The sequence below is a fragment of the Dipodomys spectabilis genome, unplaced genomic scaffold, assembly GCF_019054845.1.
Source record: "Dipodomys spectabilis isolate Male_0828 unplaced genomic scaffold, ASM1905484v1 ptg000366l, whole genome shotgun sequence".
NCBI classification, from domain to species: Eukaryota; Metazoa; Chordata; class Mammalia; order Rodentia; family Heteromyidae; genus Dipodomys; species Dipodomys spectabilis.
Genome location: NW_024871043.1, coordinates 206,087 through 230,817, shown reverse-complemented (window position 1 = coordinate 230,817; position 24,731 = coordinate 206,087). Strand labels below are relative to the sequence as shown.

Sequence of the window (24,731 nt, the reverse complement as noted above, 5' to 3'; positions counted from 1 at the left end):
GTGGAGCTGTGGCTCAAGTGGTAGAGTGAGTGCTAACCTTGAGCACAAAAGTTCAGGGACAGTGCCCAAACCCTGAGTTCAAGCCCCAGGACCAGCAGAGAGAGAGGAGAGAGGGAAGAGAGAGAGAAAAAACTTGCATATGGATGCAATTACCTTTCAATGCTTACTTCTGATTTTAAGTTTTTTTTTTTAAATAAATCCAAATGTCCTTTTTAAGTTACAAAAGGGTTCTCTGTAGACACCTGGGCACACAAAATATACTTGTGTTTTTATACGTTAAACACAGAGAAGAGACAATTACTAAACATGAATCTGTCTCCATCCACACCAAATGTTACAGGAGATGGGCAGTGAACCAGCACTAGCCAGACCGACCAAACTATCAGGTGACTGCTCAGACCTTTGCTGTCAATTTGCCGGGATAAGACAGTCTTGGACAGGAAAACGACCTGGACAATTGTCCTCCCCTAGTTGTCACCCTAGTGAATGCTGTCTTCTTAAATTGTCGCAACATTTGGCCGCTTTCTTTGGGTTTTTCCTGCATATACTCCTAGAAACAGAACAAAATAGTCATTCTGTTAGAAATTCCCCATGATACCAGCTAATGAGTGCTTACTGTCTACCAGGCCAGGGGCCAAGGGTGGGTATTCTCTACAGTGACCTTGAGGTGACTCCTGACACCAGCCTGCTACCTGCCTCCGCCCTGAGCCTGACCTGGCCATCCCAGTATGGATCTCCTCACTGGACCAGCCATGCTACTTGCCTGCACGCCACTTCTTACTCTGCTTTGATGAATGGCTTTGGAATTTCACTACATACAAACTCTAGTCACACACAAAATAATGAATGAGGTGACATTTTAAAATGAATGACATCAAATTGAAATTCATCCTGAGTAAATGAAATAATTCTCCATGCTGTAGCATTCTTTAACACTTAGAACTCTGTCCATCCATCTGTCCAGGATGTGGAATGCCATCATCATGACAGAAGTCAGTTTTCAGAAGTCACTTAACCCAGACTTCAATCCTCATGTAGAACTGACCAAAGCTTCATTCTACATTTGTTTAAAACCTAATTAATAATTGGAGCAGGAAACGAACTCTTTTCCAGAGCAATCATAGACTCTTGTGTGCACTACTGCAGTGACAGTCCAGAGAAAACCTCGCTTCCAGGCTCACTAACTGCACAGCATGTCAGTAGTGACATGGCTGCTGTGTCTGCCAGGCTCACTGCACTGCTGGCCAGCACCCCCATGGTGCTGGCTACCCAACACAAGCCTGCTCAGGAGTGACACATGCAGAGGTGAAATGTACGAGAGAGCATGAGAGGCCACTGTGACAAATGATGATATAAAACACTGTGAATGAATTCCAAAATGACTTTCCAACCAGCTAACACTGATCACTTTAATGTGTAATGCTACCTAGGGAAAGAGAACCTGGAATGTCTTAGCATCCCCAGAAGAACATGGGGTATGGTCTAATTCTCATAAATGGTTATCTTCCAGATTGGCTCATAAGCCAGCAGGATCCACAGCTCCAATGATGGTCAAGCACAGTGATTTCAACAGATGACCTTGAATTACTCTTTCTGTGTGCAACATCATGAATTTTAGTCAGCACGTACCTGTGAAAGGCCAGCAGTGGCTTCAAAGTCACCACCAACAGCTTGTCCCCTCTGAGCACTTATGTGGGTGAGTGAGACAGCACGCACATTACACATGCTGCTTGCTCTCCGGCCTGGAGGTCACTTACTCACACAAGTTCCAAATTTTGCCTAATTGGTTACTAATGGGAAGATCAGAATTAAAGGTTTAATCTTCATTTAGTCTGGTGATTAATTTAGCTGCCTTTTACATGTTTAGAAAGCAGTTTAGTTAAAGCATAGCATTTTCAAGATATTTTTTAATGGATCACATAATTCCCAGTGAGTTTAATCACAATGTCTTAGCAAGACACCTAATAATCGTGGAAGCATTTGATTAGGAGCGGGCTGGGCTGGGCTGGGCACTGAGGGGCCTCCTTGCCACCTTAAGTGGATCTTAAATCACGGGTCCTCATGTAAGCTTCAGCTGCCTCTAATGAGGAAGAGAGGAGACTGCTCAGGCTGTGTACAGGACACAATGGCTGTAGTTCCAAGGAGGGAGATGCCCCTCCCTCCACAATGTCAGGTGCAGGTTCAAAGGCTCTGGGAGACATGCTGCCCTGAGCCCACAGACTGCTGAAGGCTCATTAGCTCTTCCTCTTTTAGAAAAGGGCTTAGGTTAAGCTTGGAGAATTCTAGTTTTTTTTAAAAAATAATAATATAGTCATAATCATATTAACATGTTTTCCACAGAATTACTCCAGATGTTAACATTGGGACTGCAGTTTCTCCCATTTCTTGGCTACCACTAAACACTAACACAAAGGATCTGACAGGAATGCCATGAGTATGCCCTGTGGTGGCAAGGAGGGATGCAGGTGGACCAGGCTTCTGTGAGATGGCTTTAGGAGCTGGCTTCTACACACCTGCAACAGGCGCTCTGTTAGGCACTCTGCTCTGGGAAGGCTTCTGTCTATTTTGCACACCCCCCTTCACTGATGTCTTAGGGGTTCTAATTGAATATAAAAACATTAATGAGTCACTTCCAATTCGAGTCTCCATGTTCAAATTTCAAAGAAAGCCACCACCCCAAACAACAGTTCCAAGTCTCATGCATGTACATAGTAGGGCTATGCTTTGCTTCCGCATGCACACAGTAGGGAGAGCCACACCTTGGTTCATGCTTTGTTGGAGAATCACTCTGATAAAGCTAAATTTATCACATGAATACTCTTCAATAATTAATAAGATGGTATGAAATGAAAAGCAAAACATGCTAATGGTATGTTGATATGGTATGATTAACTATGATATAGTACCCAACAGTACAGCAAGAGGACTATCTTTGAAGAAGAAGATTTGGAAGCTCTTCCCTGTGCTGTGAAATGCACCCCATTTGGAAGCAGTTGTCCCCTCTAGAGAACACAACAGTCATGGTTATCCCCCGAAGCCAATCTCCACTGCTGTACATCCCTCAGGAGGGGCACTCTTACCCTTGTCTACTAAGCAGCCGATGAACAGGTGCATTCTGTCCTTGGTTTGGCTGGAGGATTCTGATGAAAAGAATTAAACAAATTAATTTGAAAGTATAGACCCCATGTTCCCCCCATTCTTTCAACGGATGAAAGATACCGCTGTTGAGGTTAGGAGCCATCTGTGCAATGACACAAGCCAATGTAAGCAATGAGCACCTATCAATATGGTACGTAAGAGTTTGGGCACCAAGATCCCATACCTTAGGAAGATAGGACCAACACAGACAATAACCCTAGTGCTCTTAGAGCATTTACTTTTCTACCTTACAAAAACTGACTTTGGAAGCTTGAGAGAAGAAAATCTAACACATTTTAGAGTAGAAAATAGGCCAGCAATATTAAGCTAGCTTTCACAAGTACCATAGCCCCCAACCCCACCCCCAAGACTTCAGACTGAACTCTCACGACCACCTGGAGACAGCACAAGAAGACTCAAGGCCACCAACAGCAACAGGTAATCACAAATATCCATAATATGCCTGAATTTTTGCCACTCAGCAAGTCCAACTGACAGAAAGTAAAATGAACATAACAGAAAGGAGGCTTGGGACTCATATATGTTTCTTTTCTTTTTTTTTACAAAAGAAGGCCTCTCACTGAGGTGAAGTGATTTTCTCACCTTGTTTCAGAAGGATTTTGTTTAAGTAGAAATCTCCTATTTGGCATTCCCATTTCAGCAGCCCTGACACAATATAAAAACAAGGACATAAATGATGTACTCAGAGAAGAAAACATTACAAATGTGAAATGGTGTGACAGATCTAGTCATTGCTCAAAGGTGGGTGTTCAATGGAAAGACTTGTATAAAATGTATCCGATACTACTTTCCAGAAAGGTTTAACAGATATTGGAATGCACCTTAAACTCAAGTTTTCTCCCAGGAAATCTTTGGGTATCAAAGGAAGAATACATTTAAATGACATAAAAATCAAATATTGAAGGATTAACTGATTTCTTTCTTTCTTTCATCAGTCATGGGCTTAAACTTAGGTCTGAGCACTGTCCCTGAGCTTTTTTGTGTGTGTGTGGGTTATGGGCCTTGAACTCTGGGCCTGTGCTCTACTACTTAGCTCCAGTGCCACTTCCGGTTTTCTGGTGGTTTATTGGAGATAAGAGGCTCAAGGACTTTCCTACCTGGGCTGGCTTTGAACCGATCCTCATATCTCAACCTCCTGAGTAGCTAGGATTACAAGCGTGAGCCACCAGCGCCCCAGCTTTTCCCTGAGCTTTCTTGCTCAAGGCTAGGATTCTACCACTTCAAGCCACAGCTCCATTTCCAGTTTTCTAGTCTTAAAGATAGTCTCGCTGGGCGTCGGTGGCTCACACCTATAATCCTAGCTACTCAGGAGGCTGAGATCTGAGGATCTCAGTTCAAAGCCAGCTGGGGGTAGAAAAGTCCATGAGACTCCTATCTTCAATAAGCCACCAGAAAACCAGAAGTGGTGCTGTGGCTCAAGTGGTAGAGCTCTAGCCTTGAGCTGAATATCTGAGGGATAGCTCCCAGGCCCAGAGTTCAAACCCCACGACTGACAAAAAAAAAGATAAGAGTCTCACAAACTTTCTTGCCCAGGCTAGCTTCAAACCACGATCCTCAGATTTCAAACCCGAGTAGGTAGGATTATAGGCGTAAGCCACCAGCACCTGGGAAGATTAACTGATTTTTTGTTGTTGTTGTTGTTGGTTTTTTTGTTTGTTTGTCGGTCATGGGGCTGAACTGTGGGGCCCGGGTGCTTTCCCTCAGCTCTTCAGTTCAAGGCTAGCGCCCTACCACTTGAGCCACAGCACTACTTCCAGCTTTTTTATGCTTATGCGGTGCTGAGGAATCGAATCCAAGGCCTCATGCACGTGAGGCAAGCACTCTACCTCTGAGCCAACTTCCCAGACCAGGATTAGCTGTTTTTAAGACTGCTTGATTAGCTACCAATTACAGGAGTTGACTGCTGACAAAATCAAGTAACTGATTCATTTATAAAGAGGAAGTCCAAACTTACCACAGATTTTAATGAATCTCTCTATATTATAAAAGAGATTTATATCAGCTGACTGAAGAAAAATTACGTGTTTAATTTTCTTTTGAGTATACAAACAGCCCAACAGACCACTCACATTTGATGGTGAGGTGATATGGCAAAACTTACTTCATGAACTTCTTCCTGTCCAGAGACTTCTGTGTTGCAGCTGAAAGAGCCACACGGGGGCTTTTCATCTTATCCTTCAGAGAGAGGTGGGGGAGGGGGAAGCCTTACAGTGAGTCACCACTGGAACAATGCCCACCACACAGTGCAACACAATCCCAACTGCAGTGTCACATTTTAACTTTATCTTTCCTTTATAACAAAAGTGGTCTGATTCTAAATATTAAATATTTGAATTATTTTTCCCAACCATGTTGAGATCACGGACTGATCCACAGATCAATGACACAGTGACATATAGGATTTCAAATTAACCCGTAGCCTATTTTCTTTGCAAAAGGCCAAATCCACATGGCAGGGACAAGGAAATCCCAGCAGGAACAGTTTTCCATACACCAGCTGCACACCTTCAAGGCTACAACTCCAAATGCAATCACAAAACCAGGAGGAATTCTCTCACTCTTCAAGTCTTTTTCATGTACCTAGAGATCTCAATGTTGTTGGTGAACCTGGGAACTATCTGGGCTCAGGAACTGTTGGAAGAGGGCTAAGGTTCACAGAACTGAATGAACACTGAACTTAGCACTATAAGCCCAGAAGCACCTCAGTCATCCAGAACCCACACACTTACCATCTGCCTGAGCATCTTCTCCTTGCGGGCCTCTCGGTCATAATGGAGAATAGACATTCTTTCAGCCGCATCCATTACAAAGAATATGTCATGAATACCATACAGGGCAGCTCGCAACTGGGTGCAAAAGAACAAAGTGCAGTTCAAAGATAGGAACATGAGGTGTACCATGCATACTTCATTCAGAGAAAAGCATTATGAAAGTTTTCACTGAGATCTATTTACAGTGATTAAATGAGGATCAAATACAGCACTTCCATTTCCAGGGCTCCACTTATTCTAGAACTAATGGGCTGCCTCTGGAAACAGGGTGGGGCTCTCACCTGTGCTGACACTCTCTCCTGGAGGGAGGCATCCTGAGCTGAAACAATGCCCCTCTTTAATGGAGCCTCTGACTGGAAGCTTCTTATGAATTCCATGGTGTCCTGGAAAAACAACATAAAAAAAAAGTCCTTTACAAACACTTGTCTAGAAAGATTTGTGATTACCAGAGTTTCCTTTTGTTCTTTTGCTTGGTTGGTCCAAAATTTCCAGAAACACAAGTACAACTATTACTAATTACATGTCAAGTACCACTTCCTTCAGAGCAGGAAAAGCACATTATCTGCTTCATTTGAGTAACAGAGGGGCAGGGACTGCTGGGTCCTACCCCCTGAGCAACAATGAACTTCCCCAACAGCTGCTGGAGCCCAGGCCAGCTGAGGGGCCTGCCGCAGCATCAGACCCCAAGGCCACACAGAATAAGATGGGCCTCCATGCCCCCTTCTCTATAAGGCTGAGAGCTGCAGGCCCTGGTGAAATGGCTTCAGATTACAGGGCTCACTGCAACACTACACCCTGAGTTTCTATGCAGGAACCTTTGAAATGTTCACCAGCAAGGGACTTTGTATGAAGCCATGAATGCCAAATTTGGAGAAGAATCTTGAGAAGAAGAGGCAGGCACGTGAGCATGTCAACCCATTTGGATTAGCACCTAGCAGTAGGGCAGCACTAGAAGCAAGGTTCCCATGTGGGTGCCAGGCCTTGTGTGCAGACCCTGGGGGTCAGACCCCATGGATGAAGCATAAACACAGCTATGCTGGAAGACGTCCTGTATGACAGCAGAAGAGAGGAGAGAAGGGTACCATCTCAGGCTCCAAGGAGCAGCTTAATATGGCCAGGTAGGGACAGAGGCTATACGAGACAGGAAGGAGGCAGGTGCTGCACCACCAGTCGCTAGACATCTAAGTGTGCACATGGTAACAGTGACTGACTTCTGCTCAGAAGTGTGGAAAGGACCCTGTGCTTTGTCTACTCTGGAGTAAACGTTTTATCACCTTCTCCACATTCGTGCAAAGCAGTTCTTACATGAAAGAAACTACTGAGACAGCAAGTTGTCACAAGCAGCAGGAACTATGACCTTTGCTCACACAGATGAATTAACATCAAAGCACTTATAGTTGACCACCTACCCAAAACCCTACCTACATCATGCAGGCCTACAGTGGAATTCCTAGCTGTGCTGTGCACACCTTCTCTAAGACACTAGGCCTGTGAGCTGAGACACACAGGAGTAGGGGGAGTGGGGAACTGGACAGGAATGAGGGGAAAGGTTACAATGCCTGTTTGGGGAATAGGGATGCCTTCACCCCTGAAAGGAAGCACAATCATCTCAAGAGGAATCCTCGCTTCTGTGCATTCTCCAGAGAGGTAAACAAGAGTCTGGTACTAAACTGAGGCCCAGATTAATTCTAGCATCTTTGTGCAGCCTCTGAAGATGCCAGCCATGCAAACAACCCTGGCCAAGTGCTTCTCATGAGCTTTGCTCCTCGGCCCCAGGGTCACCAGTCTGCACTGACTAGAACTTAGGGTGCACCTCTCGGGCGCTCCTTGTGGGCTGTACAGGGATCCTCAAGCACTTCTGGCACACAATGCTTTGTCTTTAGAGTATCTTAGACAGAAGTCTAGCCTTCTTCATCACTGACTGAAAACATTCATGACAAATGCTGGCCACCAGCCATTTCAAAATCAGTGGACTGAGGCAGAAAGATCTTGAGTTCGAGGCTAGTCTGGGGCTACACAGCAAGATCCTATTTCTTTAAAAAAAAAAAAAAAAAAAGTAACAAGAAAAACAAAACAAAACTGAGTAAGCCCAACAATCAAACTTATAAATTTCTGCTTTCACAGTAAGCAGAAAGTGTCTGATCTAAACTCTAAACTAACATCAGCTCATCTATCGACAAAGAGCTGATGGAAACTGGGGTGGCAGTGAAACACAATCTTACTTTTACAGTCTGCCGAAGCTGCTTCAGCTTGTCTGTCTGCATCAACCTGCGGGTAAGAAATCCCTTTGCCACCGCAGTTATCTTGTTAAACTTGGCTTGGACTTCAGGACTAAAAACCTAGAAGAAATCAGAGAGACATGAGCATTTTTAAGAATCTGAGTACCAGCGGGTGCTGATGGCTCACTCCTGTAATCCTAGCTATTCAGGAAGCTGAGATCTGAGGATCAAGGTTCAAAGCCAGCCCCAACAGGAAAGTCCATTAAGATTCTTATCACCAATTAACCACCAGAAAACCAGAAGTGGAACTGTGGCTCAAAGTGGTAGAGCACACTAGCCTGGAGCAAAAAGAGCTCAGGGATAGTTGGGCCCTCCAGTACAAGCCCCACAACAACAAAAAAGAAAGAAAGAAAGAAAGAAAGTCAAGTGTTTTCCTTATTCAGTTTCTCTATGTGTTTGCTCTGTGTAGTTTCATCTGTACCAAAAACTCCACTATTTTATATGTGGCAAAAATACTAATGCTCATTTGTACCACCTAAAATAGTGAAGCTATAAAACTAAGATCAATTGGTAAATAGCAAGCCATGCATCAAGTGTGCCCACCTGAGGCCACCTAGCCTGGGCCCTTCCGAAAGGCCGTGTCACCGAGCGCTTGCTCATGCTGCTAGCTGATGACCCCCAGAGGAAGAACGGTGCTTCATTCGCAGAGCCAACGCTGTACTGTAGGGCAGAGTTTGGGAAACCTAGAAAAACACAGCATTGCACTTGCTGTCATCTAATCGGAATACACAAAGCATCCAAACATACCCTTGTGCCAGTCATTAAGAACCACATCTGCCTCCAAAACCGATCCTCATGCACACTTAAAATATTTACGGACTCTAAGCTTGTGCACCAGATGGATCTATTGAGTACAAACAGCATGTCAAGATAATTGGTGCTGTGAAGATAAGCCCCTATGGGCACTGGGGAATTAGAGGAAATCCAAGAGCACCCAGGAGAGGTAGTGTGTTTTCATGGCACACACTGCCTGCCACACGAGTGAATGGCTGGCATGGTTTCTCTAGCCGAGGCAGAGCTTCCTTGCCACCACCTGCCTCAGCTCTTTCATCCACTCAAATTTCACTCCATTTCATCCTCTCTGGCTATTAAGCAGCTGGCCCACAGCAGCGGGAGGGTGATGTAGAGAAGGCAGGCACAGTCCTGAAGGTGCCAGAGGAGACATCTTCCTGCAGAGTAATGTTTGCACGGGCTTAAGCACTCACCAGAACTGTTTGGACCGCAAGTTCGGAACGAGTCCACCTGGGGCAGCACTGATTCTAGCAAGCCAGAGTCACTTCTCTTCCTCCACTCCAACTCCGCTGCAGCGCTCAGGCTCGATTCTGAGACCTCTGCTGTCATGGCTTTCTCTTTTAACATTCTCTCCTGTTCTTCTATTTCCTGGAGATTAACCATTTACTCTTAACATGCTACATCTCATTTAATTGTATCCCCAAGGAGTATCATTTCAGGCCTAGCCAAAAATACCCGGACTTAACAGGAATTAAGCTTTCCTCCCTCAAGTAAACTTATGACAACTTAGATTTTTAAACAGGTATTATTTTTGCAAAATCTGTTTTTCAGCATTTTATTTTGGTCGGTTGTGGGGCTTGAACTCTGGGCCTGGGAGTTGTTCCTCAGCTCTTCAGCTCAAGGTGAGCACTCTACCACTTGAGCTACAGCACCACTTCCAGTTTTCTGGTGGTTAATTGGAGATAAGAGTCTCACAGACTTTCCTGCCTGGGCTGGCTTTGAACCGCGATCCTCAGATCTCAGCCTCCTGAGTCACTAGGATTACAGGTATGAGCCACCGGCACCCGGCTCAGCATCTATTTATACAATGTCTTTAGCAATACTAAAATCTCTGAATTAAAGATACAGAGGGAAAAAAAAGTTGCAATGAAGAATCCTTTTAATAAAACAATTACTTTTAGATAAAAATCTAAATTTAAACATTTTGACAATAAAAATACCATCCAGGCTGAGATCTGAGGATCGCGGTTCAAAGCCAGCCCAGGCAGGAAAGTCTGTGAAACTCTTATCTCCATTTAACAACCAGAAAACCAGAAGTGGCACTGTGGCTCAAGTGGTAGAACCCTCACCTTGAGCTGAAGCGCTCAGAGACACTGCCCAGGCCGAGTTCAAGCCCCATGATCAACAACAACAAAAACGCCATCCATGGCCAACTGCCAATGACTCCTATTTATAATCCTAGCTACTCAGGAGGCTGACATCAGAAGATCTCAGTTCAAAGCCAAAGCCAGTCCAAGCATGAGACATTAATCCCTAACTAATCACCAAAAAGCTGCAAGTGGAACTGTGGCACAAGTGGTCGAGCATCAGCCTTGAGTAAAATAGTCAAGACCACCAGTTTAAGTCCCAATACTGGTGCACACAAGTATACATGCATGCACACAGACACAGACACACACACAGACACAGATACACAGACACAGATACACAGACACAGACACACACACACAGACACACACACATCCAAGAATCAAAATCAGCGACCCCCTTAGATTAAAACATACAGGGGAAAAGAATTATAAATATGCTACCCACGGTCTCCGCTCACTCCATGGCCCTGTGCTCTAGCTAGCCCCTCACCTTTTGCAGTCTTTGCTGCTCCCGCTCCTGCTCAGCGATGAGTAATGACAACTGCTGGGCATGCTGCTCTTCTAGTCTTTTCCGCATTTCTTCAAATGCTAACATCTTACTTCTTAGGATCTCCTCACCTTCTGAAAAGAAACGTGTCCCCTCAAATTCAGAAAACTCCCTCCAAGTCTTACCTGATACCCCACAGTACCCATTTGGGTTATGCTTCTGCCCAGAGGAATCCTGGACCCGACCCAGCCAGGTCACCAGTGGGAGCCACATCCCACCTGCCACTCTCTCTTCTCTCATGCCAGCCAATAAGGAAAGACGCATCTCCACATCTTCCACCAGGAACCAGTGAAGCCAAGATGATGTGTCCAGGCAAACTCCAGCCTCATAGCTTCAAGAGGTAACTCGACTGCAGTTTACCACTACCCTTCTCCAATATCTCTGCTTTTGTACCATCTGGACTTTTTGGTATTTTTATTTATTTTCTTGGGGTGGGGTGGTGGTCCTAGGGCTTGAACTCAGCCTTGGTACTGTCACTAAGCTTTGTCACTCAAGGCTGGCCCTCTACCACTTGAGCCACACCTCCATTTCCAGCTAGTTAACTGGAGTTAAGAGTGTCACAAGACTTTTCTGCCTAGGCTGGCTTCAAACTGAGATTCTCAGATCCCAGCCTCCTAAGTTGCCAGAGTTACAGGCCTGAGCCACCAACACCCAGCTTTATCCCTTGTAGTTTTGCTTCAAATTTTAAAATTTGCTTGGATAGTTGAAAAGTTTTCTCATCTTGAGGTTCCAAAAAAGATTGGCTTTTAAAATTCTAGCTATTTTAGTTCCTAAGATTTTTTTAAAGAGATTATCATGACTTGCAAGCTGATACACAGAAAGCAGGGAACCACCCACACTGAAGTACTGAGATACTGAGTATCTGTATTGATGGATCGTCAAAGAAGTGCTCTAAATAATGACTTTATTGAAGACCAGTGTACTGTGGGATGGTATCCAACTGCTAGAGGCTTCCTATAAACACATATTATCCAGCCTGCCCTGTAGTTCTTCCTATGCCAGAGATCTAAAACCTTCAGCAAGAAAGGAAAAAGCTCCTCAGCTCCACTGCTCCACTGCCTAGGATCCTCCAGGCACTGTCTCAAGAGCTCAGCGGGCAGCCATGGCACCACACTGCCTCTTCGTCCTTCCTGGCAAAGTCCTACTCTGAATACTGGTCAAAGCAGTACCAGAACCATCAAGCTGGCAACTTCTCCTATTCACAGAGGCAGCTGTGGATCCAAGTTGGTGCCCCAATTATAAATTGTTTTATTAGAGGTCTCTTAAAAGCATTCTGCCCTAACCTTATAACTTTTCTGTAAGTGCTAAGAACTTAATTTACTTCATCTCTGCTTTCCATATCAGGAATGAAGTATAAACCATGACAAAGCTGTTTATGGAAGTAGATGCAAAAGGAAGAAATGTGAAATCAAGTTTATCAAGAAAGAACTATTCTTCAGCATTATTTGTGGTGTTTCCTCTAAGTGCTCACCAAAGGGCTACCAACAGGAAGACCTCATTACAAGTCTAAGAGCAAACAGGCAAAAACATTAGAAATCACAAATCAAGGAAAGGTGTCACAACAACAGCTTAATTAAAATGTTGTGCAAGAATTGTTTTTCTCAGTCATTAATCTTTTCTGTAATACCAAGTGGACTCTGAAAGCTTCATCATTAATTTTAAATAAAAAATCCTTTAAGGGCTGAGAATATGGCTCAGTGGTAAGAGTACTTGCCTAGCATGAAACCCTGGGTTCAATTCCTCAGTACCACATACATAGAAAAAGCCAGAAATGATGCTGTGGCTCAAGCTGTACAGTGCTAACCTTGAGTAAAAGAAGCTAAGGAACAACACCCAGGCCTGAGTTCACAAGCCCCAGGACTGGGGAAAAAAAATCCTTTAAGAAAACTTACTATGTGGCAATAAATTGTCACTTTTTAGCGCTTTCTAGTTAAATGAACTTAAGCACTCTTATGAACAGATAAAGAGAACCATTTTTACTTTGCCAAATGCCAATTAAAAGTAGTATAAGAAAGTTGCCACTTCTTGGAAGATATTAGATGTGTCCCTTTCCTTACCTTTGGTGCTAGTATCTAAGATTTTGTTCTTGTTAATGTAGACAGGTCCTCTGGGGTATCTTTTTTCTGGCAAATGTTGCCTTTCCTGCTCAACCATTCCTGTTGTTACTACATAAGGGCAGTTTTCCTTTTGCAAACTTTCAATGTCCAAATCAAGTCTCCGCTTAACTTTTTCAAAGCTGTTATCCGAAAGTTGTTCATCTCCACAGGGCACTGTAGGTGTGGCCACCTGCTGTCGGGAGCTCTGGGTTTGTGTGAGTAAGGGAGACGGGTGTTTCACATCGTAAGACTTATTCAGTTCCATTTGTGAATTCCAGCCCTTCTCTGGCATCCCAGCCGGCTTGGGTCCACTTCCGGCTCCTAAGCTGTGACTTCCTAGGCACTGACTGGTGGCACAGGGCTCAGGTACCTCAGGCACTGCAGCACAGCATGCCCCGCTCTCACCAGATGGCATCTGACCTTCCACAGTACCAAGTCCAGGAGTAACTCTGTCTTCTAAATGATTTCCTAGAGATGGACACAGCTGACTTGATTTACCCACAGCCAGATCCTCTGTGGCTTCGGATGCATTCTTGCTAGTATAAACCTTGCTTGAACACACCCCTGCTACATCACTTGGTAACTTTGGCACCGGTCCTGTTCTTTTGTCATCACTGACTGGAACAACTACGTCCACTGCCTGCTCTTTGCCCTTAGGACTTAATTCACAGGCATTGATTGGGTTATTGATAAGAATATGACATGCGGATAATGGCCTAGAACGCCGCCGATGCATTTTAGGACTCATACTTGGCTCTGGACTAGGCAATTTGGCATATGAACCTGTAAGACTTTTGATGACATTGTTTTCAGTAACAAAAGTAGGCCTAACTTTAACATCACACTCAGGATCCGGAAGAGAGGGACAGCCAGGTCGGGCAGGCACATCTCCTTTAGAAAAGCCAGCTAAGGTGGAGGTGCTCAGGCTGCTTGCCGGAGAAGAAGCACCTTGAAGGAGAACATTGGACTTATTAAGGCTTGGTTTGTCAGGAATAAGGGAGCCACAGTGCTTGCCTGCCAGTGGGGCCTTGTCCTTCACACAGGCACCGGCTCTAGCAGCATCATTCTCCTTGTCTGAGTGACTCTCACTGACACTCCTCCTATCACCACTCCTCAGGCTGCGTCGACACTCCTCCCTCTCTAGAAATTCCTTTGATTTTTTCATCAAGTTCTGCAGACTCATGATGTAGGGATCTGGGGTCCTGACCTCCGCCAAAAGCAAGGGATCTTGCTCTTCGTTGGTTGAGAAGAGACCATCGGAAATGAGAGTGTCCTGGAGGGGTGTTGAGGTCTTTGAAGAAGCTTCATTTTCTGCAGGGCCAATATCTGAACCATCACACTGCTTCAGAGAATTAACTTCTTCTGCATCGCCAGCTAAATCCATTCTGTTAGTTTTATGCTGGTCCTCATCATCTACTGGCAAGATTCCAGGTATGTTTTCAAGCTCTGCTAATGTAGAGCGTTCAGCAGGCCTGGGTAAGCTATTTGGGAAAGCAGCAGGAACATTCAAGTCTTTGACTTCAGTCTCCCAATCCTCAAAGTCACTGGCATTAGGTGCTTTTCTAACCTGAAAAGGGACATAAAAATTAGTATGTCTCCACTGTACAAAAAGTCTCTGATTTCATTATTTTTATCAAATAAAATGGAAACTGAAGTTTCAGAGTACTGGCATTTCAAAACACAAAGAATGAACTGTTTCCACATTATACCAGGAAGATCAAATTTCTATAAAAATAGCTATTGGTTGGGCTGGGGAGGTGGCTCAGTGGTAGAGCGCTTGCCTTGCATGCCTGAGGCCCTGGGTTCGATTCCTCAGCACCACATAAGCAAAAAGAAAAAAGCCGGAAGTGGCGCTGTGGCTCAAATGGTAGAGTTCTAGCCTTGAGCTGAAGAGCTGAGGGACAGTGCCCAGGCCCAGAGTCCAGGCCCCACGACCGGACCAAAAAAAGAAAAGAAAAAGCCGGGTGCTGGTGGCTCACGCCTATAATCCTAGCTACTCAGGAGGCTGAGATCTGAGGATCGCGGTTCAAAGCCAGCCCAGGCAGGAGAGACCGTGAGACTCCAATCTCCAATAAACCACCAGAAAACCGGAAGTGGCGCTGTAGCTCAAGTGGTAGAGCGCTCGCCTTGAGCTGAAGAGCTGAGGGACAGCGCCCAGGCCCAGAGTTCAAGTCCCACGACTGACAAAAAAAAAAAAAAAAATAGCTATTGGTTATCCTTTTTATTGAAAGAGAAAAAAGAAAACTGTCCAATCTAATACAAATTGGAAACTCATACCATGCGCATGTTTATATACATAGAGAGAATATACAAATATATATTTGAATATATATTTGACCTCAGAATTAAAGTATTTTCCTTAACTCTCTTCTGCATTATTATTAATATTACTAACTATATTCCTCCTAGGACAATATCATCTATGGAAAATAACATGCAATAAATATCAAAGAAGTAAATGCCTTACATAAATGATTCCCTCTTTAACAAACTTGCTTAGGACACAGATTAAACAGAAAATAATTTAGTAATATGACTCTTGCCTCCCACATGCTCATGCCAAAGTTTCAAGAAAAATCCCTACAATAAGGCAAATCTGTAGTAAATAATAGTTCATCCAGCCTGGCACCAGTGGCTCACACCTATAATCTTAGCTACTCAGGAGAATAAGATCTGAGGATTGAGGATCAAAACCACCTGGACAGACAAATCTGAGACACTCTTACCTCCAATTAACCAGCAAAATGCTGGAAATGGAGGTGTAGCAAGAGGTAACATGCGTGAAAAAAACAAGGAAGAGCAGAAGCCCAAGTTCAAGCCTCAGTACCACCACAAAAAAAAAAAAAAGAAGAAAATGTGTTTATACAGGTATATATTAAACTGAGAGAAATCACTACAGAATTATCATGTGAGTTTAAAGTCCAGAATCTTGAACAGTAAAAGATTTTGGGGTTGTTTTGTACATATGGCCTCCTGTCTCACCTTACAAATCCCAGATGCATAGTGGTCTCCAATTAGTATGCAGTGCGCAGCACCAGGTGTACTTAGTAGCCACTCAGGACCAACGCACAGAAAAGAAGGATGGCATTCACCAAGCCACAAACCTGCTCAGAGGTTTGGCAACAATAATACTGCTCACATTTCCCATCTGTCATATTCAGCAGATGCTTTTGTAACAATGAAAGTGAGCTTTGGTTAGAGAAGCTCAATTTTTTAAAAAATCTATCATTGATCTATAGGTAAACCCAGACTCCTGAAATGTACTATATGAAATGTCTCAATACAGTGACCTTTTTAAACAAAAAGTGTTTGGACAATAATAATTTTACTACTGTATTTTATTAGCTGAATAATTGGTATCTTCTCAATAGATCAAGAATATGCCATTTTTTGCAATTATAGGAAATACCTAATAAGTCAAAAAACTATCTTTTTATTAAGTTTATATATTATACTTTTCAATATAATATGCCAAGCCCACATTACACACAACATACAGAATTAAAGGGATACCTAAGATTCATAAATACCTGTCACCTGGTAGAAATCACAAAGACAAACAAACCCTCAAGATTGTGGCAAAAAAAAAAGTAGCCAGTAAATAGTGTAATGTGTGGCAAAATGATATGTTCATCAGAACTCATTTGTTTTCTTTTTAGCACAAAATGACCCAGACCTAAAAGCAAACTGTACACACTCAAGTTAAATAGAAATAATTGTAAATGGAGGGACAAAGAGTGAACAAATGCAGCAGTGGTACTCACTAGACACTATGTTGAAAATGAACTAAACAACTTGTGGGTAGGGATGGGAGGGAAAAACTGGGGGAAAGTGAGGGAAAGGATGACATCATCCAAGAAGAAATGTACTCATTACCTGACTTACACAACTGTAACCTTTCTGTACATCACCTTTATAATAATAAAAAAAAAGTAATAATAATTGTAAAAAGTGTAGATGTTTAAATGATTCCAATTTGAACTAAGAATGTAAGCAGGCAATTCTATTTACTCTACATTGTAGTTTGCATAACTAAAAGCAGGATATTCAGAGAAAAAAAGAAGAGCCGTTATTTACTTTGGCAAAGAAAGAGAAGGTCCTTTAGTCGATAATCTGATGTGGTCAGATGTTACTACAATGGCCAATTCTATCATTTTGCCACTGAAAATTCAACGCTTTTAGAGTCATAAGACATAGACAATGAGCAATTATATGAAGTGTATAGCTCCACTGTCTAAGTACCCTCTGATTCAAGTACTGAGGATCACCCTCAAGCAAGTAAATTCTCTCGAGTAACAAAAACGGAATGACACAAATTATAAAGCTTCCCAAAGGTAACAGTGAAGCATCTCAGTAATTAGTGAAGTACAAATATAGTCTCAAAAAATTGTCAAGCTTTACTTAATGATGTCTTATTTCTTTTTTTTTTTTTTGTCGGTCATGGGGCTTGAACTCTGGGCCTGGGCGCTGTCCCTCAGCTCTAAAGCTCAAGGCGAGCGCTCTACCACTTGAGCTACAGTGCCACCTCCGGTTTTCTAGTGGTTTATTGGAGATAGGAGTCTCACGGTCTTTCCTGCCCGGGCTGGCTTTGAACCGCGATTCTCAGATCTCAGCCTCCTGAGTAGCTAGGATTACAGGCGTGAGCCACCGGCGCCCGGCATGATGTCTTATTTCTAAGGTTTGGATTACACACCTGAACATTTTCAAGAATCTCCTGAACACGCGTCAATAAAGCTTTCTTCCTAGTAACCTGCCTTCTTGCTTCTCTTTCAAGTGCTTTCTGCTTTTCTTCTTGTATTTCGTTTCTCTTCTCAAGGTTAAGCTGTAAGATATCATAAATGGGTAATTATTTTTCAATGATGAAAACAAAAATCAGGAAGTTTTTTTTTCAATTTTATCAGAACAATTACATCCATGTGCAACAGATAAAACTAATCAAAGCAGAAGGAAATCTGACTAGTGGTTGAGTGGTTCCAGGCATGGACCATGGAAGATCTCTCTGTGCTGAGAACACTGTGTATGTGTCACACAGGCGTGTGCCACAATTCACTCAGGATCTATGCATTTATGCATTGCACTGAGTGTAAACTATTCTCAATTGGAAAAGTTAAAGGGGGGAGGGGGAACAACTGCTTACTTATCAAATGCTCTAAAATAACCAGAGATAAAATTCGTTCTCTTAGTTTTTCATTTAGTGAGGTCTGTGTTCTAACATCTCAGATTTTTCTGATTTTCTAATCAGTGTGCACGTTGCCCCTTTGCTGCTTCACTAAAAAATAAAAATAAAAAAAGAATGATAAAAGAAACAAGACCAGGCCAGGCACTGGTGACTCACTTAGCTATTCAGGAGGTTGATATCATGGTTCAAAAGCCAGCCCAGGCATAGAAGTCCATGAGAAGTCCATGCTTAATTTCCAATTAAGCACACACACAAAAAAAAGCCAAAAGTGGAGCTGCAGCTTAAGTGGCAGAGTGCTAGCTTTGAGCAAGAAAGCTCAGAGATAGTGTCCAGGCCCTAAGTTCAAGCCCCAGAACTAGCTAGCATGTGAGCATGCAAACACATGGGTTTTTCTGTGAGTGGTTTGCTGTCAGGAGAAAAGATGTTACCAGTGGAGAAAGCACAGCCACTCCATGGAAGCGAATCAAGGAGACACTCGGGGACTGTGCCGGCAGGAAGCTCTCTGTGGCCAGGGATGCTTCCTGCAATCTGGCAAGAGCCTTCTCACAGAACTCCTCATACTCCTCCATCTTCTCACTAAATAAAATTAAAATGTTATTTTTAATATGCTGACAAAACAAACTTTAACTATTTGGTACATTGTGCAGAGCATGAACTACTCCATGAATTTATAAACCCTGGGTAGAACTAGCCTTCCCACAATTGTTGTGGTGATGGGTAGCTAACAAAGAGACAGAACACACCCCAAAACCATCCAGACAGGACTTGCTTCACATATTCAAGTGCTATGGACAGTTTTGCAATCTCTAAATGTAACTAGTTTAGAAAGCACTAAGAATTCATGGAGCAAACTTCTGGGAGGCAGCTTCCCACCATTTTAGTCACTTTAAGATTATAAAGATAGAATATTCTGGGGGCTGGGAATGTTGCTTAGTGGTATAGTGCTTGTGTAGCATGCATGAAACTCTGGGTTCGATTCCTCAGTACCACATAAACAGAAAAAGCCAGAAGTGATGTTGTGGCTCAAATGGTAGAGCACTCAGGGACAGTGCCCAGGCCCTGAGTTCAAGCCCTAGGACTAGCAAAAGAAAAGAAAGAAAGAATATTCTGCTTTAACAGATTATTGTTTTATCTATTCTACACATAAAATATAGTATCATACAAAAGTAGAAATGCTTCTCAACAAAACAGAAAGCACTTAAAAGAGTCCATTTAATTTTTTTTTTTTTGGTCAGTCGTGGGGCTTGAACCCTGGGCCTGGACGCTGTCCCTGAGCTCTTCAGCTCAAGGTTAGCACTCTACCGCTTGAGCCACAGCATCACTTCTGGTTTTCCAGGGGTTAATTGCAAATAAGAGTCTCACAGGCTTTCCTGCTTTGAACCATGATCCTCAGATCTCAGCCTCCTGAGTAGCTAGGATTACAGGCATGAGCCAACCAGGGCCCGACCAAGACCGTTTAATTTTTTTTTTTTTTTTTGGGTCCAGTCGTGGGGCCTGAACTCTGGGCCTGGGCGCTATCCCTCAGCTCTTCAGCTCAAGGCTAGCACTCTACCACTTGAGTCACAGCGCCACTTCCAGGTTTTTTCTTTTTTGCTTATGTGGTGCTGAGGAATCAAACCCAGGGCCTCAGGCATGCAAGGCAAGCGCTCTACCACTGAGCCACCTTCCCAGCCCAAGACCATTTAATTTTAAAAACTATTTTCCTATAAGGATATTCTAAGACCAATGCATCTCAAGATTACACTTTGGCTCCATCAACACCAACCCACTCATAGGTAGAAAAAAGAAAACCTATTGGCTTTGAAAGTAATTCTAATATATGGTTGTCTTCTTGAAAATAACAAATGCAGCTGGGCGCTGATGGCTCACATCTATAATCCTAGCTACTCAGGAGGCTGAGATCTGAAGATCGCAGTTCAAAGCCAGCCTGGGCAGAAATACCCGTGAGATTCTTATCTCCAATAAACCACTAGAAAACCGGAAGTGGCACTGTGACTTAAACGGTAGAGCACTGGCCTTAAGCAGTAGAGCACTGGCCTTGAGCTGAAGAGCGCAGGGACAGTGCCCAAGCCCAGAGTTCAAGCCCTGCGTGCGACCAACAAAGAAAGAAAGGAAGGAAGGAAGGAAGGAAGGAAGGAAGGAAGGAAGGAAGGAAGGAAGGAAGGAAGGAAGGAAGGAAGGGAGGGAGGGAGGGAGGGAAGAAAAGAACAAATGCAGTAATTTCACAATTTCTGGGGAAATTTGATGGTAGCTATGAAAATCCCAGTTACCACAAGGATTAGCTACCCCATGCACCGTTACTCAGCAAGCACTCCCTGTGCACTGACTACCCAATCTCTCAGCATTATGTGTGCCAATGACTTTTAAATTGACAAGGGAAACCAACAAAAGGGGCATTATGAGAGGCACAATAGCAGGGGACTGATAAACTGTACAAACAGAAAACCTAATGCAATACTGCTCATTTTATATCTGAAAACAATCAACTATGTAACAGAAAAAAAGACTGGGATATCTAATTCACATGGGGGATATGCAAACATGAAACAGAATGTGCAACTGTCCTAGGCCTCCGAGTACTCTAAATTTTACTACACTGTGTGTCAAGGACAAACTACAGTATGAGAGAAAGAACATATTCAGAGCTATGGCCCGGAGAGGATAAAAAAGTTTTGCTATTTTCGGCACTTTTGGCAATAACAAAACTTCTTCTTACCATTCCATCAACTGTATTTATATCTATGCGCATTAGGTAAAGAGAGACCTTCAACAAATGATTCTCTAGTTACAAAACAAAGTAAAACATGCTCTTTCCCATCTTGCAAGGTAAGAATGGCTGCCACCTCTGCACGACTTGATTTCAGGACCCCCCCAATCCTTTGCCATCCAAGACTGGAGGATACTAATTTCACACCTACAACGGTGGAACATGTCCAGACCTAACTTAAAAAAAAAAAAGTAAAACACTTTGTGCATAACCATTTTTTACTGTAGTTTTCTATTCTAGGTGTCTATTTTATTCTACCTATATCATGATAGCTTAACAATCAGAATATGTAGAAGATACAAGAAAAATTTTAGTAATTTTTTTTTGATCTTGCTCTGTAGTATGAATCCAATTCACTTTGGTGCATGCTAGGCAAACACTGTACCACTGAACTTTAACACAAACAATACATCAAACATTACAAAGACTGCAAGTTTGATTACTTGTACAAACCATGTATAGCTATACAAACCAAGCATGTAATACAATTGTAAAAGTCTGGCAACTTTAAGGAAATAAGCTGTGCTTATAGCAATAGCTCCACTTTTTTCTCTTAACAACCTCATAGACTCATCTCTCTTAAAAAAGCACTTGATATCCTATACTGCTCATGTCCAGTGATGGATTATTACAAACCATTTGGCATTAACCAGCCAAATTCAAGGCCACTGTACTAAGGGACTATGAAAAGGACCAAAAGATCTTGGCACAGATTTGGATCTCCTCCTCCTCCTCTTCTTCTTTTTTTGCCAGTCATAGAGCTTGAACTCAGGGCCGGAGCACTGTCTCTGAGCTTCTTTTGCTCAAGGCTAGTATTCTACCACTTAAGCCACAGCGCTGCTTCCAGCTTTTCCTATTTATGTGGTACTGAGGAATTGAACCCAGGGCCTCATGCATATTAGGCAAGCACTCTACTACTAAGCCACATTCCCAGCCCCAGACTTGGACCTTCTTTATCTTCAATCTTAGCTCAGATGTCCCACCGTCAAAGGGGTCACACACACACCCCACCATGAATCTTTTCTAAATGAACCCTACTCACTCACTAGCACACTACCCAGATGCTTCCCAGGTATCACTTACTTACCACTATCTGAAATTATCTTGTTTATTTCCTTGGGTTTTGTCTGTTTTCTTCCTCCATATGAACAGGTACCTTTTCAGTCACACACAATAGGCACTTGATCAAAGCATTAAATAAATGAATTAGGGTAATTAGCTCAAACAATAATGTAAGCCAGGAGAGGAAAAAGGAAGATAGTGGCCAAGTGCTGGTGGCACACACCTGTAATCCTAGCTACTCAGGAGGCTGAGATCTGAGGATCATGGTTCAAAGCTAGCCCGGGCAGAAAAGGCCATGAGACTCTTATCCCCAATAAACCACCAGAAAACTGGAAGTGGCGCTCTAGCTCAAGTGGTAGAGTGCTTGCCTTGAGCTTTAGAGCTGAGGGACAGCGCCCAGGCCCAGAGTTCAAGCCCCACAACTGACCCCCCCCCCAAAAAAAAGGAAGACAGTGGTAATAGGCAGCAATGAGCCTAATGGGGAAGAATGGAACTCAAAGAATGGTAGCCTCACAGATGAGAACCTGGGACCTCTAAACCAAAAGGTAACCACTTAAAGACAGTAGTCCAGTGGCATGACTAAGCAAGAGGACTCTTTCCCACATCACAATTATCACTGGAAGCAAGATTTTAAGAGAGCCTTGACTACAAGGCCATCCCAACCACAAAACTCCTGCCCCATACTTTAGGGGCAGGCATTACTAGTCCACTTGTATTAATGTCAGGGGTGGCAGGCTCAGACATGCCTGGACTTTCCCAGTATATCTGAGGTAGGGACTGACCAACCCTTGTCCAAATGAGCCTTTTGGCAAACCCGATGGGCTCATGACCCTTTTTGCTGCTTCCCTTTACTCTTTTGGAAATGGTCACCATAATGCAGACTCAGATCTAGCTGCTTCTCTTTTTTTCTTTCTTTTAACCCATCATTTCTCCCAAAGGCACCAACTTCTTATAGTGGCAGTGAAGGGGGGAGGGGGGGGAGAGCTTTCTCTCATACAGGTGCAACCTGGTGTTCCATCATGACAAGCCAGGTACCATCCCAGCACCTGTTTCCTCTACCTGTGAAGCCGGGATCATCAGGATACTGCTCCCAAAGAGTGGGGAGAAGATGGGAAGTGGGGAGACTAAGGGAGTGGGGGGGGGGGAGAACCCAATAAACTAATGCCTGCATAGCAATTAGCATACAGGGTGGGACAGGTACCAGGCATCAATCAATCTGGAGGAGCTGCTCTTCTTGGGAAGAAACCAGTGATGGCGATTTTCATCACCTGCCTATGAAGTCCTGGGAAGAACAGGGGGGCAAACGCGAGAAAAGGGACCATGTGCGCCCTTGCTTTGCTTGGCGGATTCCAGACCCTTTCCCCTCCTAGACGGCAGGCAGTGACGGGGCAGATGCTGACCGAGTTGGGGGGGGTGGGAGTGAGGGGATAGAATAAGGAGGTGTGGGGGGGGGGGGTTAGGGAGATGAAGTTGGGGACTAAGGGGGTGAGGTAGGGGGATAGTGGAGGATGGTGGGGGAATATGGGAGCGAGGTGGGGGACGGGGGGGGGGGGTGAGGTAGGAGATGGGGGTTTGGTGGGGGGGGCAAAGGTAGGACTAGAATGGGGGGAGGGTCTCGCCTCACACAATTTGTCCCCTTACCCTCACGTCCCAGCCCCGGCGTGGCCACGGCGGAGTAAACAGCGCTCCCAGCGCGCGCAGAAATGGCCAGCGCACCCCGGGGACGCCTTTCCCCTCCCGCACCGCCGGAGAGAGAAGAAACATGGCCGCGAACGCTCCCCAGTAAAGGGGGTCTGGCACCCCCCAGCCCCTCCCCGGGCAGGGCCCCGCGCTACCAGGCCCACCGGCGGGGCCCGCCTCGAGCATCACCCGCCGGCCGCCCCACGGCTCCCGGGCACCGGCGCCCGCCTCGCGCGCCCTCAGACCCTCGGGGCCGGCTCCCCTCGCTGGGCCCCGCCAGCGCTTCTCACCCGGACACCGACCTGGTCAGCAGGCAAATGGCTCAATTGGTTATGACACCGTGCCACTGAGTCCGCCGCCGCCTTCTCCTCCGCCTCCCCGCCATAGTACGGGTTTTCCGAGGCGGCAACGCGGGCTCCAGGCAACCGCCGCCGCCGCCACCGCCCAGACTCCACCCCTCCGGGCCGGCACTTCCGCTGTTTGCTTCGCGGGCAGTTGGAACAGTTGGTCCACGCTGTACTACAATCCCCAGAGTGCCGCGCGCGGCCGTGATTGAGGAAATAGTGCGTAGCTCGGGAGCGATGCATTCTGGGAAGTGTAGTCTTCACTGCAAAACAGAGCCTCTGAACTGATGGTTTACTATATATACAATAAGGACGCTCCAAAGACCCCAGCAGTGTTCCTTGAAGTAGCCTTTTTTGCTTTTCTTATCTGTCTAGAGATAACATTTTCCTATGTAGTCTCTTAAGAAATGCTTAAATTTTAGGGGTGGTTTTTGGAGGGTTTGTGTTGGTGGTGGTGGTATTGCTAAGAAATAGTGACTCCTCACTTGGGCCCATGAATTGATTAAAGAAAGAAATTCTTGACCGTCTCTGCCTCTGTTTTGTACGTGTCTTAGTTCTAAATCATTCACTTTGCAATCACTAGGGCTCTGAAAAAACATCCCTAAAACTAGGGGCTGAAACTACTCCTAAGGAACAAGAGAGCTTCCTCAGGAAGACCACCCACCAGGCAAGGATGATTTGTTTATCCTGACCAATTAAGAACAAGGCTAACTACTCCAGGACCCCTCCAAAATAAGGGCTGAAA

At 44.3% G+C, this 24,731-nt stretch overlaps 1 protein-coding gene across 3 annotated transcripts; it reads right to left on the bottom strand.

Moving 5' to 3' along the window:
* Positions 1–71: 71 nt before the first annotated feature.
* Positions 72–24,089, bottom strand: Ccp110 (centriolar coiled-coil protein 110). Of its 3 annotated transcripts, none has more exons than XM_042666818.1 (16): positions 23,945–24,089; positions 21,988–22,080; positions 18,562–18,709; positions 17,648–17,776; positions 12,916–14,521; positions 10,802–10,932; positions 9,415–9,589; positions 8,753–8,892; positions 8,153–8,269; positions 6,212–6,313; positions 5,889–6,005; positions 5,261–5,334; positions 3,742–3,804; positions 3,081–3,140; positions 2,514–2,599; positions 72–550 (listed from the first exon to the last, which is right to left on the bottom strand). In XM_042666818.1, exons 3-16 carry the CDS (start codon positions 18,700–18,702, stop codon positions 498–500), a joined length of 2,994 nt encoding a protein of 997 aa, XP_042522752.1. In that variant the 5' UTR covers positions 18,703–18,709; positions 21,988–22,080; positions 23,945–24,089; the 3' UTR covers positions 72–497. The 3 variants fall into 3 exon arrangements, with proteins under 3 accessions (XP_042522752.1, XP_042522753.1, XP_042522754.1); XM_042666819.1 differs by having other exon boundaries at positions 10,802–10,929; XM_042666820.1 differs by lacking the exon at positions 2,514–2,599.
* Positions 24,090–24,731: the final 642 nt, after the last annotated feature.